The sequence below is a fragment of the Hetaerina americana genome, unplaced genomic scaffold (genome assembly GCF_022747635.1).
Source record: "Hetaerina americana unplaced genomic scaffold, ioHetAmer1.1.p SCAF_61, whole genome shotgun sequence".
Taxonomy (NCBI): domain Eukaryota; kingdom Metazoa; phylum Arthropoda; class Insecta; order Odonata; family Calopterygidae; genus Hetaerina; species Hetaerina americana.
In genome coordinates, this window is record NW_027287217.1 from 2,120,334 (window position 1) to 2,142,435 (window position 22,102).

General features: G+C 43.0%; 1 protein-coding gene across 1 annotated transcript in view; it reads right to left on the bottom strand.

Annotated features, from left to right (window-relative positions):
- Positions 1-22,102, bottom strand: part of LOC139695643 (homeobox protein aristaless-like) — a 224,828-nt gene that overhangs the window by 156,587 nt on the left and 46,139 nt on the right. Inside the window, exon 2 of the mRNA XM_071594453.1 lies at positions 6,876-6,921. Coding sequence (XP_071450554.1) covers positions 6,876-6,921 — 46 coding nt within the window. The remainder of the gene's footprint in view (positions 1-6,875; positions 6,922-22,102) is intronic.

The window sequence follows — 22,102 nt, forward strand, 5'->3', positions numbered from 1 at the left end:
CCGGCGGAAAGAGAGACTGGGGGCAACGGAATCCCTTGTTGTCTCATGAGAGTGTGAGTGAATAGTGAAGTCTTGGCGCTGAAATTCGTCCCGTAGAGGGTCAAGAATAGAGTGTTTGAGGATTGAGATTAAATGAAACCTTTCGTGGAACATTATTATCAGAAGAATACATGCGTTAGATGCGAGATACAAGGATAAATTTGACGGATTTGTAGAGAAATGTAATGAAACTATATGTGAGCAAAAGTTTAACTTAGATTTACCTGGATCACGTTGTATGAAACACCAGAATCACCGAGCTGAAAACCCAGTGAAAGTGTCATTCTTTTCTTCTATGCTCTTTTTTTGAAAAGTTATATGGTACACTGTCGAGCACTTAGAAACATCTTCAGTCCCATTTCGTTTATTTTGGGGTGGATTCCCTCTACGAATATTGCCATCCATGAGTAAATTATGGGGGCGTTGACAAGGAGTGTCGTTCCAAGTTAGCCTTGGGTTGATAAAATTTATTTATAGTTACTGATGAAAGAAAATGCATTATTTTTCCTCATATAATATTTTTATTACGCCCTGAGTTTCGTTACAGTGTAACATCTTCAGGTCGCTACGCTGTAACGGAACCTGCATCCGAATAAAAATGTGGAAAAGCTAAGTGTTTTCTTTTATCATGAAGGAATTCCACCATGTTACGCCTGAAATTGTGTTATTTATTTACAGCACAAGGGAGAGCGAATGCCCTATTCCCCAGGAATGCCAGCAGTTATTAGGTAATTTTAATTGCTCAAGCCATTCAGCTTATGAAGTCACTGCTTAAAAATGGCTAAATAAAAATATCTTACATGTGCCAAAGGAATTGGTACATGATGTCGAACGCCGAAACAAAAGAGGAGCCAGAAATAATGCGCTGGCTTACGGTAGAACGTAAACTAAGCGTTTCTGACATCAAGAGGAATTGTCTTGCCCCCCCCCCCCCTCTCTTTCCTTCTCTCTCTCTCTCGCCATCTCCAAACCAAGGGCGAGGTTATTTGAACGGTCATTTTGGTAATACAACCTCAGCGACAGCGACGATAACATCAGCCAGCAGTGCGGGATTTCGGATTGTCGCCGTGACTCGGACGATTAACTGACCAAGATCCCACCCACCCCCTGTTCCCCACCCTCGCACACCTCACCCCCTAAAACAACACCCCTCATATCCCGCTCCCTTGTCTGATCACCCCCCCGTCCCTCCTTCCATCCAATTCGGAACAGCCACCGTCTAAAAAAACGCCCACACGACCGCTCCATAGTAACCTGTTAAAAAGATTTAAGAAGGAAAAAAACAAAATCGTGTTTGTTCTCCCCCTCCCCCACTCTCCCTCGCCTAATTAAAGATCCTTATCTTTCCGGCCAGCCTTGAAAGGAATGGAGGGAAACGTTGATTCGGATCGGGCTCCCTTATTCCGGATAGCGAAGCTTCTGCTACCGCCGCTACCAATACGCCGAGTTTGCTTAACCACGGGAGTCTTAGTGCGCCCTTCCGTAATATGTATTTTGTTTCCGCATCTAATTCCTCCCTGCCACTTCCCCCCCCCCCCCCCCGGCCATCGCTTAGGAACGAGGCTCCCCGCCCACTGCGGTGTCTCTCGGGATCCTCCCTTCGAAGGGAGTAAGAGCTTCTAGCCACCCAACCAGGTTGGGAGGGGGGGGAAAGCACGTCGTGCACCGCGGGGGGCACGAGAGGAGGGTGCGGGGAGGGAGGGGAACGAGAACCCTGGTGCGTGCAACAACCCCAGCAGCGGCGATGACAGGCAAGCAAGGCGGTCGGGCGGGACGCGGGCAGTGGACGTTGGTCGGCGGAGAGGCCTATCCAGAATGCATAATCATCGCCCGAGCCGACACGCGAGGGCCCCAGGACTCAACCCTGGGCCGCGCCGGGCCCCACGAGTGAACAAACGCAAACAAGTACAAGGCGTTGTGAAAATGCTTGTAAGCCGCTCTTGGCACCAAGAAAAGTACGTGGTAATAGCGTTAGATGGCAACACATCAGTCTCCCCTCGGTTGAATTCGGTAACTTACCAAGGGCCCACCACGTCCAAAAGGTTAACTTTTTTCTCCACTAAATTGAATAGAGTTAAACCTTTTTCGAGATACTGAAGGCCAGGATGTCATATTTGTGGGAAATATTCATAGATTGACGGTCTTACGGAGAAATAAAGCGAGCTTACAGCTATGGCATTGAGTGCATACGATGAGGAAAAAAACGAATCCTCCAGTAAATATTTTTAAGACATCATAATTAAGAAATGACCTCAACATTGGCCCCGATAGGCGTCTTTATGCCAATGTGCGCAAGAGTGCTCTTGACATCCACAAAATAAATAAATCGTCAACCTGAATGCAGCACTGCGAAACCGACTGCAAAGATTTTCAATGCGACCACGTTGGACGATACTCCACATATTTATAATTCATCACCATTTTCAGCTTTGATCAACCTCATAAAGTTAGCTATGTGGATATGTGACACAACAGTACTTGACAAAATTTGACAATCGAACCCGAGACCAAAAGGCGATCGCTACCTCCTGGTTTAAATATTATTTTGATTTGGTCCTCGAAAACATTTATGGATACTTCCGTGCTCATAAAACGTAACCAGGGTTTCAACCAATGAAATACCTATGGAATTTAGTACTAAATAATTCCGTAACATTAATTAACATTTTAAATTAACCGTAAAAAAACTTCTTCTATTACAAGCGCAATTAGATGATTAATTTCCAGATCTGTGTGAATTTATTAATTAATGTAATGCTAATGTTACTTTAATACATTTTCAGTGACAGCAAGAAAAATCTTAAAACAGCAAATGTGTTGAATGACTTCAGTGCGTACAGTCAGGATGTTAAAATCAATGATTGAGAAGTTGTTCAATAGCCGAAAGATGACCATAAAGCTTCGTATTTACGATAAAAATACGGAAAGCCATCAAACGTTTCCACTTCTTTTACCGATTAAGTTCTCAGATCGCGGGGGCATTCAACCATCATGGCAGTGACGCTTGGAGAGGCAACCTTCATTCGTCGGAATACCCTTCGCTCACCAGCGAAGCGTGGAAAAATAAAGAGGAGAGAGGACACCGTCCGTTCGGACGAGAGGCACTCCGCTTCAACCGGACCCGTCTAATCCCATAAATCGCGGCCCCATTGCGCTGGCATATTTACATACACAAATAATATATGCAAATATATAAATTGAGTGGACGTGCGTGATTCCAAAACGCCTGTTCGCACATCATTTCTCGGGCCCCCCTAAATCACTCAGGGGGCTCCGCCGACGACAGGGGGTGTGGGGGGGGGGCGCAAAACAAACAAGTAAGCGATGGCCCCGGAGCCGACCGCAGGCTCTCTCCCTTTCATCATCGTATCCCTGCGTATTTTTAATTTGCTTCTCCCTCCCCCTCCTCCTCACTCCAAACCCGGAGTCGTCCGGCTCCAGCTTCGCTCTCTTCCTTTGTTTTAACTCCCTATCTAACTCCTCCATTCATTTCTCCAAAACCAACTGCCCCCACAAATCCCTCCTCCCGGGGCAAACTTCCATAAGGGCATTTCTCAAAGTCCGACGTCGGCACCCCTCCCGCCTTCGCCGGTAAACCAACCCCCCCCCTCTCCCACACTCCTGACCACCCTTCACCCAATTCCACCCTGCCACCTGACATCACTGCCCTCCCACCCACCCCCCTCCTGCCCCCAGCCGACCGGGGTGAGCGGGAGGAGGAGAGAGAAAAAAAGGTCATATATGAGTTTCGGTGGCGTCCCTCCCTTTGTTGCCCACCGCCTCCGATAGAGGCGCTTCGTCCGAGCGGAACGTCGTGGAAGGATTGACTTTCCGTGGGGAGATTAAAAGTTCACAGCTGGAGAGAGAGAGGGGGGGGAGGGGGCAAGGGTCTTGCGTGGTGGATTTCGGATGGAAGGGGTATCGCCTCCCACCGCCCCCCACCCAAACAGAGCGATTTTGTCGACCACTCCTACCTTCGGTCAGCAAACACACAGACGAGTATGCTCGCTGTTCTTTTTAGGATAAACGAAAGAACATTCCACTCCGTCCTCCTATAATCGCGAGGCGATTTATTCAATCGCGCATCTGCATACATACGATCGACTCGGTCCCTCCCCTCTCTTTCCCCACCCCCCTCCAAAATTCCCCCACCACCAAACCCCCCGTCGCCTCTGAGCGTTTTTTGCGACCCCCGCGGAACCACCCAGCAGAAGGAGCCACCTCTTATTATCGATCGTGTTTTGTTATTGCCAGTAGTTCCTCCCCGTCCCGCCCCAACGACGCATGATATGATAAACGTCTCACGCTTTATTGAATAAATCCCTCGATTAAGCTCCACCTCGACTCCGTCTCGGTCGATACATATATATAAATCTGGTGCCCTCCACATGTACCGCCCCCTATTCCTTCGTCTCCCGAGTTTTAAATAGAAGCGATATTGGTCGGCGGGATTCAAAGCGAAAGACTGGAGGCCATCGTCTCTTTCCATCAACTGGCTCCTTGGCAGATGAATGAACTCCGAAAAAAAATTTCTTCCTCTCCCTTCAACAGCGTGTAGACTCCCGGCAGATGGTGAGAGGAGCGGCGAGCTAGGGAGAGTGAAGACGTATATGAAATGTGATTTGTCCAGTTCGCGCAAATGGGACGCTTTGTCGGGATCCCCTGAAATATGTATCGGCTACTTACCAGCTGCGGTACAGTAACTTATTTTTATAGCAAGGTTTGTTTAGATCTTTTATGGTTTGATTGGATAATTAAATTCAAAACACGCCAAAGGTCATGACATTATTCGCGGTAAGATGGACGCGTCATACGCAATTCTTCAACTCCTCTAACTACTTGGAATGGATTCAACCGTTCAGAGTTTTATCTTCTTTTAAAACAAATGTTTCCTTCTTTTTTTGTCCCTTTTTTGCACAAGTGATGAAATGTTCTTTCACAACCCAACTCAATGGTTAGTGATATCGATAAAGGACCTCGAAGTTGTGAATGGTCAAAGGGAATATATACCAATGAAGACAAATTATCTTATGGATTCCGGAGTCGATTATATTAAATAAACCGATGATTTTTTATTTCTCTAAGTATTGTTTTTTCACGACGACGTAAGTTCTCGTGGAGAATAGCGATATGCAAATTGGAACAAACTCGGGGATTGTAAAAAAGCATTCACTGCCAATTTTCTACTCACTGAACGAATGCACTTCAAATGCACGCGTTTCAGCACCGTTAATCTACAATAATGACGTTCTTTTTTTCAAATTGAGCCAAGGAAATGTTCTCCTAACTTATTTCACACGTGTCCGAACGAAAGGCATGGGCGTCCGACGTCAGCTTGACGAGGGATGGTTTGTGCTTGGCACGGATGACTTAAAGAATTCCGATTCTTAATCTGGGAGTGGCGCCGGACTCTGTTGGGAAAAATTGTCGATGACGGCTCAAAATGCCCTAAAATCTTGAACCGTTCATATTACAACACAGTAAAGGCAGCACAGATGATCAGACGGCAGTAAATCCTGCGGGACAAACACTGGCAAACAAGCTTTCGTGGAAAAAAGATTTTTAATGAGGCATAAATCTATATTTTTGTTACTTAATTGTGTTTTCAGGAGTTTAAATGATAGCATGGAAGTCAATTTCCGGCTTTATTTAGTTTTCTCGTAAATGATCCTAAATACGACAGTAAATGCGTTAAGAAATTTATCGCCTATATCCGTTTTAAATGTGTGCGATTATAAAGTTGGATATTACATTTGAGACTTACGACCAATAAAATTGAGTTGTGGCTTTGAGAAACAGGCTGCATGCACTTATATAACAGCATCTCATTGAGTGAATGTGGTGTTCATGTTATTATTCCATTAATGATCCTTTCACAATCTATGCGCTTCATTGGCACACCCTGGAATGACTTCCTCAAACTTTACGACCCTTATGGCTCCGGGATTACCCAAATGGTTATTACAATCGGGGGTAGGGCCGCGAAGAATGGGTCATTGCACACGGATGCGGCTGGTCGCGTCGACGAATCATCTATTAAAAAGATAAGAGATCCCATTGGCCTACAAACTATAATACACGAGTCGACAACCGATATTTAACGACGAGTGGGTCTCATTTACGGGGTTTTGTTGCCTTCAAGATTTAAAGACCGCGGATCCTGACGTGATGATCGAGTTAAATGGCCCACCATCCCCAATAATTATCTCTCTGTACTTAAGGAATAAAATCGTTCGCCCCTGATTTGGACAGCGCTTTGGAACAAACGTCTTATAATGAGTCGAGACCATCGTCCAATTTCCTGAAAATCACAACCGTCTCGATGGAAATATTACCTGCTTCTATTTTGACCACGCCTGTCTTCAAACATCAAAAATCTGGTTACCGTTTACAATACTATTTTTTAATCTAGACCACAATGAAAACTCGGTCTAATATAATGAATGCTATCCTTCTAGAACGAGTTATGCATGAGGACTCATGTCCGTTAAATCTTTGCTATTAATTAGAAAGTTTTTTTTAATTTTAACATTAGTAACCTTCGGTCATAGACGTATTATTTTTCAGTCTTCTTCTTAATTGAGTTTTTCAAAATTTCCATCCACACTTAAATACAGTAGTGGGCCTATGATGCGCTCCGAAATATTTTCAATCACCCCTGGAATAGATCCAGCCCAGAATTACGAAGGCGTCGTAAAATGCCTAAAAAATCAGTCCATTGTTTACAATTTCATCAATGAGAAACTCAAGTGTCCCACTTGTAGGAAATGATGGACCAAGTATCACGTGGGGATTTTGGTGAATACCATTGTGCTTAAGCATAAAATGTTCCTTACCTGTATCCTTGCTTCCGTCAATCCAATCTTCATGGCGAGTTCTTCCCTGAAATGAAAGAAATAGAGGATAAGAATGGGTATACGGAATACATTGAGTTCAATTTTATTGCTCACGGACGCATTGCAATCTGCGAGCAAACATAAACTCCCATCTTATTCTGGCAGTGCACTCAGGCAAATTTATCCCTAAAATGGAACAAATTTATTTGGTCACCTTCATGTTTAGTCTTCAATTTAATTGCGCATGATCAGACCCAATATTAGAGCGTGCGTTAGGAAGGGATGTTTAGTTTAATTAATCCATTTATCGATGAGATTTACATACATATTTCCTATCAAAATTATACGTTCTAGCATTATTCATATTCAGAAAATGTGAGCGTTCTAATAGGAATTTTCCCCAAGTCCCGCTTCGGCCGACCCTCTGGAAATCGCGTCACGGAATCAGAGCTGAGTATTATGTCTATATATAGTAAGTATGTATCGTGCCTATATGTGTGTGTGTGCGCGGGTGCAGGGGTTGATTGTTCCCCGTAGGCCGGGGGCTGGGAAGGTTTCCGATTGTATATATTACGTCGGATAGTCTTATTTAAGGTAATCCCCGTCGACGATTGCTGTTAGGTAATTGGTCAAAGCAAATTGCTGACCGGTTGGGAGGGAGTGGACCCTATTCTCGAGCTGGTAGGGTGAGGCAATCGATTCCGGCAGCACTGTAAGCGGTGGATCACGCTAGAGCCGCCATATCGCCGAGAAGCCTACCCGCCCCGCGCCGCGTCACTGCGAGCGTTCACACCAACCGCCCCGCGACATCTATAACCTTAGACATTGTCCTTTTACCAAAATCTCCTTTTGTTTGATTGGCGAAGTATTTCATACTTAGCTGCCATGTATCTGTAGTTACCATTCTCTACATTATTTGAATAATTTCACATCTATATTGTAGCTTAAAAAAAATTGCTTAATATTTGATATTGTATGCCTGATGTTGAGTAACCTCCCACTACACACCCTAAGGATGTCTTACAGGGTATCATACAGAAGTAAAAGACTCTCGTCCCTGATGCAAAACTACGGGAGGGAATTGGAGATGGTTTTCCACGTGTATGACGTGCGTTAGCCTACTTCGGCTTTCATGAAACGGTCTCCATCTAATTCTTTCGTTCTGTGTGCAGCAATAAACCCATCTCCGTGATCTTAATAGCTCAGCGATGCAAAAGTGAACAGTTTTCTTTATTGTTGAAGTTTATCCATCTCCGTATGACTGAAGTGTTGAAAGTTAGGAGTACAGAAAATGCAAGAGTGGGAAGATAGGGAAATGAGGTGAAATATAAATAATGGTGGATCGTCATATTAATTTATTTGACAATTAGCAACAATTAGTGTCGCTGAAAGGAAAATTATTTATCGAATACTTTATATTATACCTGTGCTTGTACTGTAAAATATATGTTTCTTTGCACCTGCCAAATTTTCACGCAAGCTCAGGTTTCTCCGATACCAAACTGTATCAATATTTGGTACATTCCGCAGATTGTGCTATGCTCCCACAAACATTTCGATGATGCATTTTGTTCTTTATTTTTCTTCATCCATTTTTCGAAGGAACAAGCAAACTATAATCATCTCACACGTTAGGGCAGGCAAAGAAAGAATACAAGTAGACGGAACATAATATATTTGGAGTGAAAATGGACATTAATGGAGCGTTAAACGTTTGAAGTTAAATATTTATTCATCGCTCATCCAACGAGAGCAAAGAAAAGAGAAATTAAAAGAGTGGAGACGCATGGAAATAACGTGTAACATGAATAAATGAGGAGTAAATGAAAGAAGAGATTAACTCAGCAGGGGAGGTTCCGCAAACGATACATCTAGTAGAAAACAAGAACCTTTGGAGAAGATCACCAATGATGAGGGAGAAGTAGTATACTAAAGGGGCATGTCGAAGAAGTAGTAGCGGAGTAGGGAAGGCGAACGAAAATAACTGCAGGGGAAAAGGAAAGACATACTTATGCGGACAAAGACGGTTAAGCTGAGAGATTTGAGTGCGCGGAATTTACTTTGGAAGGGAAGAAATGCGTTGAGCCTAAGAATCTTCGAGGTTGCTTCTCAGGATGACGATGATATTCTGTCTGCTTCCATCCAAGGTATTTATATCCCCGTTGGGAAAAGCCCGAGGATTTATCCTCAATTTAAAAGTCAAATCTACGTAACCGAAAGCCTCGTCGACCACAAAAGTAAATCTGCAGTTACCCGCGAAACGCTGACGTTGCATTCCCGAGCGGTTTCGCTGGCGGGTGGGTATGGGTACTTAGGACGCGTTTCCACCCTCTCAGGGTGGACGGGATGGCTTGGGGAGCATGCTCGCGCGAAATTCCGAATGTTTACAGTCTCAACTCCGGAACGCCCATTACTGTTGGAAATTGCCAAGTATTGGACGATCTAATATTTATCCTCGGGGAGAGTCCATCTGAGTTACGGACGTCGTAAACCCTCCTTCTCTCCCCTCCCCCCTCCCATCTCCACGCCATCTCACTCTCTCCCGGCAAGGGACGATGCCTCAGAAAGACGACTCAGGTCTGCTCGATCCGGAGCATTGTTCGGGTCCAGCAGTGGACGCGCAGATGTTGACCCACGAGATGAGAGGGAAATACTCTTTCGCCGTGCCCTGCAGCTCCTCTGTACAGTCACGTTGCCCCAGCGACGACGTACCGTCCCCGCAGATTCTAGAACATCTAAACTTGAAAGCTACTACGAGGGTGTGTGGCAGGATTTACTAAATTAACCAAGCATTAGTGAATTTGGTAATTTTTGGGGTTGCATTAAATTTTATTTTCACCGAGCTGTAGATCTTACCCCACAAGTCGCCATAAGGGTTTGTGGTAGGGGGTTTTAGGCCAGCAGCCATTATACTTAGAATATTTGGTGATTATTTACGTTCCATACCGTAGTTTTCATCCAAATATAGTATATTTACTTGATATCGGAAACTTGGGTGCGTGGCAGGGGGTATTATGACAATAACCATCAGAGTAATTGGTGATATAAGGCATTCGGGAAGTAAAATTAGACGTAAGTAATATTTTCCGCCGTTATGGCCTCGCATTTGCTGAGGACAACTTACTTGGTTTCCTTAAATTGGTCGGCTCGGCCGCCATTATACCGTAACTTGTTTTTGTGAGTTTGGATACCTGTATAATGGGGCACTAGATAAATTTCTTCGATTATTCAAATGATTAGTACTTTCCTAAAAGTTTCAGTCGTGCATGTAATAGCCGTATTTCCAGTGTTTCCCGAGCCAGATAATAATAGTTTGAGGATATTTTCTTTTCTTCGATTCTTCACGAAAGGGAAAAGTTTTCATTGTATCCTGTTTAGCTCTGAGAATTAGACGTTAGACTTAGACGGAGGAGAACGGGTAAAGCACGGCCAACTGGCCACTAAACGCATGACTCACGCCTTCCCGATGCGGCCCAAACCATTTGGCATTCCTCGCCATCAGCGACTCGTAATCCACACCATCCCCGCGAACGACAATGAAAACGACGCCCCCTCCACCCCCACCCCCACACCACCTACCTCCTACTTGCCACCGCATTCCACCGGTCCTTCCCGTTGCACGCGAGCTTCCAATTTTTCCGAGAAGAGAGTGGTTCCAAGGCGGTTGGGAGAGGGTGGAAAGAGAGATGGAGGGTAGGGAGGGAAATGGGTAAAGGAGTTCGCGCTAACTCACCCACCTCCCCTCACCTCCACCTTTGCGAAAATCTTCGCTTCGGTGTTCGACCACACCTCCAGTACCCTGTTCCTAGTTTCTCATTGGCTATTGTAAATGTGAAACTGTTTTAGTCGTTACTTGATGGAGTTGTACATAAAAAAATGAATCGCAACATATTCCATAATTAATAACTATTCTCTACGATCATCGCTAGTCTCCAGCCATTTATTTAGGTACCTCATAGTAAGCTACTCACAAAGCTAGAAGTATATGGCATAGATAAAAATATCCGGGGTTTTATTAGAGACTTTTTGAATGGTCGGGTATAAGGGGTAATCATAGATGAAGTTAGCTGAAATGTAGCAGAAGTTACTTCAGGTGTTCCCCACGGAAGTATTATCGGGCCTCTTTTATTCCTGCTTAACTTTAACGACATTGAAACCGTGGATGCTAGTAAAGTACCGTTATTTGCCGACGATGCAGTGGTTTATCGTGATATCTGGGATCCTGAGGACACAGCAGTTTTATTAAATGACCTTAATGCTTTTACAACGCTGGTGCGTCGCTTGGAATTTAGAATTAAACTTAGAAAAGTGCGTGGTGATGAATTATTGGTAGAAGAGTAAGGCTTTCAGTGTACTAAATTAAAAAAATAAATATTAGCATCAGTCAATGATGCCAAACAGTGGTGAAACTATGGCAGTAGAGAATAAATATTAACTATGGGGTTCATTTTGTCTGGGATTGACGAACACGTATTTCAGAGAGCTCACTTTTGCCTTGCGTCCCATTACTATTCAATTACCCGAAGATTTCGTTTACTAATTTTCCTTGTTTTGATATTTAGGGTAAGGGAAATAGGTAGCGGTGCCTCTATAAACTTTCCAAAGGGAAAAATCCCAGGTGTCGGTACCTCAGTACTCGTAGCTATAGTAAGAGTACTGTTATTTTTGGTTCCTAGATACCAACCAATTTTCAAAATGTGTGCAATATCGGTAATGATTTAAATGCTCGTGACAGAGTGCAATTGGGTATCTTTAGGTGAGGAGGATGGAAAGATGTAGATTTTTTTAATGTGATATTTACGTATACTCGAAATATTTTAACGGAGTTTTTGTAAAGACGTCACTTTGTGAAATGTGATTTTGGAACTTATATCTGAAGTAAAAATACCACATATAAGTAGTGCGGTTTATGAATCCTAGTCGAAAATTCAGGGAACCCGTATGTACTTTATAGTACCATTGGCAAAAATGTTAGGTACCGCTCCCCTTGGTAGAAATCATAGGCATATCTCGTAGCCTAAATACCAGCACTAACCCATGATTGTTTTTAAAAATATTTTTGGTCTTCTACCGTTTAAGGTAAATTTTGCATTGACGCAGACTATTAAACGGTAGGTGATACATTTCTTTTACTAATTTATATCTCGGTACCTGTTAATTATTAGGTCTGTACTAAAGTATAATGACACGTTAAGCATTTTATAAGCTATGTTCATTTATGATCAGTGATATCTATTTGAGATCATACCACGCTAGAAAAAAAATCAGAATAATAATAATTTTCTTGTCCCCACACACAATTATATGTAATCAATAGAACGAAAACTCAAATAAATACAATAGTTTAAAGAACTGAGACAAATTGAAATGCATTGAAATAGAATGTGCATTCAATAGGTGCATAAATGCTATCATTTTCTCCTTCTCCTGAAGGTGCCGTCGCAGATATCAATTATTTTATGGATTTACTAGGTTATATCATAGGATAGCTTGTTGCTCAATGGTGGTGTTCATATATTAACAGCCAATTGTGTTTCAAAAATTTAAGAAATATGATTTTATCGTGAGCACAAGTAAATATTTCATCCAACAATTACTATGATGCTCGAAGGTAAACGGAAAAAAAATTCAACTCCCCGAGATAATTAGGCCTTAAATATACAATGAAGTACATAACTAACTCTATCGTATGTACTTGCAATTGATCCTTAAAAGAAAGAAATGGATTTTTTTAAAGCTATTACGTTCTTTCAAATACTTATATTTGGCGTTTTCAATTTTTGCTGTTTTTCAGACGTGTCAACATCAATGGAAAGGCAAGGCTTCGGGTCTCTTGTATGGTGCACTGTAAATCGTAATCTTTATCTATCTAATTGATTACAATCGCTTTGAACCCTCTCTCGCGTGCATCTCTCCCCAATACCCCTCCCCAGCCGCCCCCACCCGTCCGCATCACCGCTTCCAACTCCCCCGACCGCTCCCTTTCCCTCCTCAGCCTCCGCCGACAACCACCAACCCCGTCCTCCCCACCCACGGTCCGGTTTCCTCCCCATCCCACAAATAATTAAACGTTTTGCCACGAGTGGTCTCCACTTTTCCGAATGGGTAATTACCCCGCCGCGTTGCCCTCTCCGGGGGCGTCCGAGGGGAAGGAAAGGAGGAGGGATGGAAATTCTTCCCTCTCACTCCCCGGAACCTTCTGAAACCCCTTCCACGTACGCGAGCATTATAACCACACAGACACACACAGAGGCACACACTGCATGCAGCCCTTCTCCACACCACCTCGAGCCATCAGCTGAGGGAACCGTGAGATGATGATAGCAGGAGAAGGAGGAGGCCTTCCTACCTCTCAATCCACCACCTCCTCCTTCCAATGACCTCTCCGGCCCCCTCGCCCATGGGATGGAATCCGGAAAAATATACCCCCCCCCTTCCCCCCAAATCCCCTCTCCCCCCGCACGTAATAGCTTATGGATTTTTCAGAGCGGCTTCCGATAATCTAAAATCAAACCGCAATCAAGTCGGCCGGGGCTGCACGAAATGACTCCCATTTTCCGAGAGCGATTGAGATGTAATCACGGCGGACGTAATGTCGCCATTAGCACACCTACACCGCGGCGGCTACTCCAGGGTGGGGGGGGGATGAGAGGGAGCAGATTGGAATGGGGGTTGGGGAAGGAAGGAACCCCGTTCTCTCCTCCGGAAGGCTATATCTCTGTGTTTCAGGGAACTTTCGGTGAGGGGTATGTGGGAGGGACGGGTGGGGGGGGGGTTGGAGGAGGCGGAAAATATGTGATGGTGGTGGTTTGGGAGTTAGGTAGGTAGGTATATACCTTTTACCGAGCGGGACTTTTTTAAATGGTTAACAACAGGTTGTGTGCGTGTGGGGGTTGAGGGGTATCCCATTGAGGGGTGGGGTGGGGGGCAGATTATCGGCTCCGGCTCAAGTGTGGATGGGGGGGGACTCGTGAAACTGGGTTGGTGTGGTTGTTGTTGCCCCCTTGGTGCACTCCGGGGGTAAAATGGGAAGAAGCGGGGTGGCGTCGTCTACGGCAGCGCCACGCATTGCCCCGGGGGACGGCAGAGAGGCATTCGTGTGCGGCACTGTGCCTTGGGATCGGCGGGAGGCGATAGTCATCTCTTCGAAATGGCCCCCTTTCGTCTTGTGCCATCCCTCACCCCCACTTCCTACACCGACTGCCGACGGGCTATTTTTTTTATTGCCGTTCGTCCGTTTTAAACGTACGTCCGTAAACGTTTATTTAACGAAGATTCGAGCCGCGGAGTTGTTGATCATCACCACCTTGGCGAAAACTGTCAAAGGCGTAACCTGTTTGAGGTGGCTCTGGGTCGATTTACGAACTCGTATGATTGATTTTGATCGAATTTCGTATTCGCTTTAATATTTTGATGAAAGAGGGTGAAAAAGTTTCAAAAATGATTTCATGTGTGCAGAAGAGAAAATCAATATTTTGCAGAGTAACTTATTTGATCAATTCAAATACTTCGCGGCATGTACTTTCCCGTTATTTTCAATTTCAATGCAGTCCATCCAATTGTAGTCCAGTGGGTAGAGCGTTGGACTACTGACCGGAGGGTTCCGGGTTCGATTCCCGGGCAAGTCTCTCGGCACCTGCAGCTCCACCCAACCTATATGATTTTTTGGGTACCAGATCTTCCTGGAAACCCATAACTGGCACAGGGAAAGGAACTGCCCCCCCTACCCTATGTGAATTTCACACGCCATCGGGCTTAGTACTGGGTGACTCTGCCGTCACCTACCAAACCGACCTTCGGGTTGATTACTGTGTTTATGGTTTTTTGTATTAATACCATTAAGTAATCTAAAATACTTCGTATATTAGGAATCGTTTTCGTTTTAATCGGCCTTGGTGTATTAAGTATATAATTCTAACGATTCTTGAAGCATTATATATTTTATCTTTTTTGAAATAAAAAAAAATTATTGAAAGAAAAATTTCAAATTCTAATCTCTGCGTCTCTCAAAGTTCCTGAAATGTGTTGTTTGCTTTGATTACATCTGAGAGAGTTAACATAAAAGAAGTTGGCAGCTCTCAATGAGGATTTTCTTCCCAACAACCTCCTAAAAGGAAACAACGCAGCAAGTACTACTGAGTATACGGGATCACATATTTCCCCAGTAGATCCCTTCGGAAGGAGTAACATGTGATGCGAATACGAAAATCTAAGGCTTCCGAACACAATTATCTTGGATCTTTTCAAACAGAAATATTTGCCGACAGTCTGCTTCGGGTTTTGAGCAGTTAAACGCTCAAGCAGCACTTTTCCTCACGTTTACAGCTTTCAAACATTGCGTCAAAGAAAACGGGGATAAATTACTTTTTTGTGAAAACGTTTGCTAACCAGGATTTTATTACACCCGTGTGATGAAATAACCTGAACAGAAAGCGAAGACATTGAAAATAGAAAATTTCTTGATGTAATTACTAGCGTTTATGGAGATGCGATACCCTTTCTTTGATAATATTTTGTAACGGTTGAATTTTTATAATGTTTTTTATAAACCAATAATTATAGGTGTTCGATGGTAAATGGTAAATAACAGTAAATATATCCTTATCGATCATAATCTCATTTTTATCTAAATAGCCACACATTATTTTGACCTATCTGAAATGGACAAAATTCTAATGTCAAAATAGGATGCCTATTTGATCCCTTTCAATTCCTTCTATTGCTCATTAGATCTAGTTATATTAGCACTTTGAGAATATTCAAGTGTAAGAGTTTTTGGTTTTTATATACGCCTGAATATGTCTCTAAAATTTTCTCATTCACAAATATAAGCAAAAATGTTACGGAAATCGTTCACCATCGTTTTTTACCAAATGATATGAAACACGATACGTTCTTTGAATATACCTCATTATCTTTAAGCTTCATAAAAACTTCAGTCTTATGAGATGCAATCACTGTGCCGGGGGGCAATTACGATTCCTTCAAGCGGGCAGTGATTCGTGGGCACCGTATTTGTGCTATGATGCCTCTATTTAAAGGCATGACATAAAACTTACAGATATAAAAAAAAGTCTTCGAAGGATGGTAGTCTACACTACCTCTAAAGAAATATTTGCAAAATTGTGACTATGTTATATAAATAATTACTTGCTATGCACACTGCCGGAAATTGTGCGTGGCCATCCATTGTATAATAAATGATCCCTGTGTATTAGTGCGAATAAATGTTGTAAATTTGGAGGGACTGATGTAGGTATGCCGAAGAACATGGTAATACGATCAGGAAGAATAAGAAGGTAAGATCTGCAATATAAATAAAATGGCGAAACATAATATGTCGAAATAATGAGACCTCATTTGGAATATGCCGCGAGTATTTGGTATCCTTTGAAGAAAATTTGGCAAAAATAATTAGATGAAGTCTAGATAACATTCGCCAGATTCGTTAAAAATTATTATGATAAGAACACAAGTGTGACAGGTCTCTTAGGGGATTTAGGCTGGGAGCCACTTGAAATACGAAGAGTACAAGCGAGACTTAGTATTTTAGAAAGGTTCAGAATGAACAAGTTTAACGATGACACAAAAGGAATAATAATGGCCCCACAGTGTTTAGGTAGATCAGACCACAAAGATAAAATAAGGGAGATAGATTCCAGTACAGATAGATACAAATACTCATTCTTTCCCCGAACAATCAGAAATAATAATAGTATGAAACCGAAGTCACTTTACAAATATTAAAAACATTGAATTTACGAGTCGGAACAAAATTAAACATTGCAAAGATATTAAGTATATTTGTAGGTGCATGTGTATGTAAGTGGGTAGTTTGAGTGTTTGCATGTGTGTGGGGTGCAAGTGTTCTTGCATGAATGTATACAATGTTTTTTTGCGGATTGAATGAATTCGTGGCTTTTACATGCAGTTTTTTTCTTAATAATGGGTGGTGTCGTAACACCCCCCACGGCACGCCCTTGCGAGGGTTGCACGGCTTGCGAGGTATTAAGTAGATGTAAATATATGAAAGAAAATGAAGGCTAAAATAGCCTATTGTGAACTTTTCTATACTTCATCGCATTCCTTTTATGGAAGAAAATCTAATAACAACAATCAATGACTATACTTTTAGAGGACTGATTATTAGGGTCAGGAATAAGCAAGGGTATTATATTATTTTGAAACAGTCGTCTGAGATATATTATGCATGTTTAATTCCAAGCAAATAGATTAAAGGCAATACCAACATGTGCATTATAAATAAAAATGAGCTAAAGAAAACGGGCAGGCTTCATGATGACTCAAATTGGAATAAGAAATGCTCAAGGATTAAAAAGAGGAGACTAAAAGGGAAAGTGAAAGGTCTGTCGAGAAATCGACTTTTATAATTACGATACCGTAGATACATGTTGAGGGGTTCCGTCGGAGATTGAATTTGCGAAATAATGATCGACCTTAATGATACCTATGATTTCAAGACAAAGGAGAAATGAAGTCGTGTAATTGATGTGTATGTCCCCATAGAGATTTCTAACTCATGGTATATTTATCCTCACGAGTAATAACTTCCCTATCCCCTTTTAATTGAGTGAGTGCCATGGTGTGTACCTAAGCATTAAACGGGAGATGTCAGCCATGTACTTTCTAATGTGAGGGCTAGGCAACTACTTTTATTTTCGAGAAACAAATAATTTGGCAATACGATGAGTATTAGGGTTAAATTCGCCGTATTAAATGCCGTAGAAAGACATAAAATCAGTTAAACCTGGTATATATATATATATATATATATATATATATATATATATATACACACATACATATATATATACATACATACATAAACGATTCGTCACCATTTTGTAAAATTCGTGTCGAGATCTTTGGCTTTTCGTGCCACAGATAGCAATTATTACAGTGATAAGACTTGTGTCTACGGATCGGGAAAAAATCAATGTATCAGAAACTAAGTCCAAAAATGGTGAATTTTTTTTCGTTTCACTCAAGGACTTTGTTATGGATTGATCGAGAGTGAAAGAAAACTGTGGGAGAAATAACCTGATCCTTGACCACGCGTGGTCCGATAAAATTCCAAATTGGGAAAGGGAGCGTGTGAAAACCTTTGAGCACCATATGTCGTCGGAGTGTTAAAGTTTACTGACGAGACGACTCCTATTCTCTGTTCTTCTCCAATGCCTAAAATCAAGTTGGTGCTGTAATTGGAGGCGATTCGAGATAGGGACCATGGCTGTTTAACACCTGTAGCCAATGGCGGCATTAAAATGTGAACTCTCGGGCTGTAAACAGGCCGATAAAACGGTTAAAACTGTTCGGGAAAGCTGCTCTAAGAAAGAAACGACAACCTATAACCATAAGGGGGTGGCCATCATAATCGCCTCTATGGTTAGCGTGCGTTTTTGACCATAAGTGGTCGTGGATGGCGAGTCGGCTAGCTAGCCGCATTGCCTCCAGAGTGCGAGGAATTGTTCGAGTGCTCGCCGAGGGAAAATCTCTTTCGCTCTCGATAAGCATCGCGATCCCGGGCGATGGCGTGCTAAGTGCTCCCTTAAATCTGCCGAACCTCGAGGTCGAGATCCTGGAGATCCTGCTCCAACGGCCCATCATTTTTGATTCCCTTTCCCTGGGATTGCCTCCAGACGGTCGATCTAACGTCCAAGGGGTGCCCAGATGCCTCGGTATCAAATCGACCGTTATCGCCCCCTCTAATAAAGGCATATCTTTCTCCTCCACCACCCCTTATCAACACTCAAAGGCCAAACATCCTTCGCAACCCTCTTTAAACTCTTAAGGATCATCGGCTTCAGATGCCTTTAAAACACGTCCCGATTCCTTTACAAAAACATGAGCGGAAATAGGAAAAAATAGAAAGCCCGTTCGACCGTGTACCTCTATTCTGCAGGGAAAACGTGGGAGCATTGATTGCGATTGCATTGTGGGGTATCTTGGGTCACTTCTCTGACGTCTTAAGGTCATATTTTGGAACGTTTAATCTCTCCCAACTCAACACGGCATTGGAATTCACCGTCGATGCCCAGGATAAGACCAAAACCGATTGAACGTTAATGCCACGATGGATGACTCATGCTGGCAGACAGGTTTCATTCAAGTTTTAAAATCTTCCAATTTGCCTCAGACAAAAAACATACCCATAAAAATTAAAACTTCTATTGCTTATTAATATAACATCTCTGTGCACGTATATATTTTTTTCAATGCCGACTCCATGATTCTTCAGGTATGACCGCCGCGAATGATTCTGAAGGTATCCATCTAGCCTATGAGAAAAACGGGTCGGTCCGTGGCCGAAGGTCCTTTGGTTTTCATCAAGTTCGGCCTTCTTCGAACGGTCACGCACCTACGAAACCCCATTTAATTCACTTATCCATTACACGGCATGTCTCACTGAATAGACGATGAATTTGGGTGGTTGTGTCAAACCACGCAATTGGAGAAAACGGTTCATTATACTGTTCTTGCACACTGAACGACACCAATTTTTAAGCATTGAAAACACTTTGCTCTCTAGCGGCAGCTCTGCGGACTCCGAACACCGTTCATTTGTACTGTCATTTATGCCTTATATTTATAAAGAGTTTCCAGGTACTTGAAGTTCAATAAAATCTTTCTTTCTACTCCTAGTCCCGAGAAAAAATTGAATACCATCAGCAATGGAATACACCTCATATTATCCTTAGAAGGTACAAGTCTAATGCATATTACAGGAGAAAAAATATCCTTCGCAGTGCACACCCCTCTCACTCTCTCTGATTCATTTCTGCTTACTTTTCTGAGATTCAAGCGTAACTGCGACCTCCTTTCCTGCGCTCCCAATTCTTTCACTATGCAGGCGGTGGCAATAAGGTAACCGTCACTACTACAGTTCATGTAGTTCAAGAATGTGGCCTACGTGCGCGAATTTCAAGCTTTGTAGTTCTTGCAAGCGTAGCGTATGAGGTGAACACTACCCTCATCCAACAAAATCACCCTTCTTTTCGGTGCCCCTCCTCCTCCAAGTTTGGTTTCCTGTATTTCCTGCTTACTGTGATCGTCGATTTTACACGAGGCGCCAGTGCGTGAGTGAGTTGAGAAGCCCTTGGAATAAGTGATCGTGCCACAATCAATTTTGCAACTTCGTGCTTCTTCGGTCGTCTCTGTGATCCTATGCCATCTCCTGAAGGTCAACGTCTGCCGCTTCGCCGGGTCCTGGTGAGTTTTTCCTTTCAAGATTCACCCGTAGCACTAATGCCACAGAGCACTACCGTGCTCTTTCTAGTGCGCCAAACACTTTGCTAACAGTTTTGCGCTTTAGGCGTCACATGCTTCAACAGTATTGAGTCATGTGACGATGATATAAATCTACTCGCGGTGGTAACGGAGTGCTAGAGTTGGTGATTTCAACGGCTGCCGTTAGTAAATACGAAATTGTTTTACTGATGTTGGCTGAGTCACCCGACATCATCCTGGAGGGCATTCCCATTCAAATTGTTACCTACGTAACATGGTACTTTCCAGACATCACAATTTATTCAAAGTTGAAAATTACATCATAACTGATATTTTCCCTCTCTGTCATATCGTCTGAAAAGCTTTCTCCTTCTATCTTCTCGTTCATTCCCTCAAAAGCCTATGCATTTAGAAATCCTTGTGAATCTTGGCACCCATAACTCGTTTTCCAACTCTCATCGAAAAACTTCTTTAGATCACTCGGAATTAGAGAATGAGGAAATTCTTCGGAGGGATCGAGAGGGTGCGGGGGATAACATCCTGGCTTCCCACCTAGAGGGCTCAGGTTCAAATCCCGGCGGTGTTGAATGTTTTTCAGAGGTATCTCGATCCCTACTTGAGGTGCTTTGTGGAGGGCACTTTGAGTGAGTACGCCGTCCGTCGGATGGGACGTTAAACTGCGGACCCCTTGCCGCCTTTCGTAAAGAGTAGGCTAATGCCAACGCCGGGTTTCTCTCCACCCTTCATCCTTCCCTGTCCATCCCCTATGGCGCAAATGACCTCAGCTGTCGGTTGCCTCCCCTAAATACTACTACTAATTCTTCGGACTCCAGATTTTCTCTTGCGAAGACGATTTGACTGGTGAGCATCGTCTGGTTGTGCAATACGATGTTGCATTCGTAAGGTTTTGTCAGCGAGAGAGCAACCACCGGGGAGATGGGGCGCTGGGATGTATAGGCTATATATATTTTATCGCCTGATTTGTTTTGCCCCTACTTTTCACGTTAGGCATTGATTTCCATATTGGCCTACGATCTTCATCTGAGATACTCCGCCATATATTCTTCAATAGTGTTACCTCACTTCAAACTAAATCTAATCCATCGGCAGTGTCGGATAGTCTTGCTAACCTAAGCCGTTTATCTTTGTTCACATTTAGAGATTATTCGTTGCTATCAGAATGATATCAGCGACGCATGACCCATTCAATTCATCTTTGACGTAAATAAAAATATTTCGAAATAGAGGCAAACAATTCACAGCGGAAACCTTTGTTATCACGACTTTAGAAGAGGGCAACAGTAATATGCCCATTTTTATTATTATGCAATTGCGTGTAGAGAGAGTTTTGATTCTTATCACCACTACGAATTGTTAGAATTTAATTATTTTGACAGGATGCTGCCTTCCTTTTGTCATCGTCTAATTTAAGGCAATTTCCGTCTTTCGCAGAAATTAATGCTTCGCGAAGTACCTTGATATCATCTACGTGGGTGAATAATTTACTTATATCTCGTTAGACTACACCCTTCCTCAATAGCGAAGTCTTTTAACGTGTAGTGCAAAGGAAAACAACTGCTGAATCTAACTTACTTGAACGGAAGCGTAAAATGGTTTGCATTGACTTAAACCTACCTTTAAAATACCATAATCCCCTCAGATCATTCGCGTCGGCATTTCAAAATTTATGATGACTGTTGCATAAAGTCATAGTTTTAATTACGACTGGAAGGGTCAACTAATTCTTAGCAGAGATTGCGTCCGCGCAAGAGAGGTTATAAGGCCAGGGCGCGTTCGATTTAGCTGTGGTCATCGAGGAGGGATCGTGGCGTCAGGAGGCTCGTGTTTATAAATTCTGTGAGCTTTCAGAACATGCATTCCATTGCCCTCTTCTGTGCCCTCCACGACCTTGGGGGAGCACAGTAGCCAGTGGGATGGGGGGTGTCACTAAACGTACACATAAACACGCACAACTATCA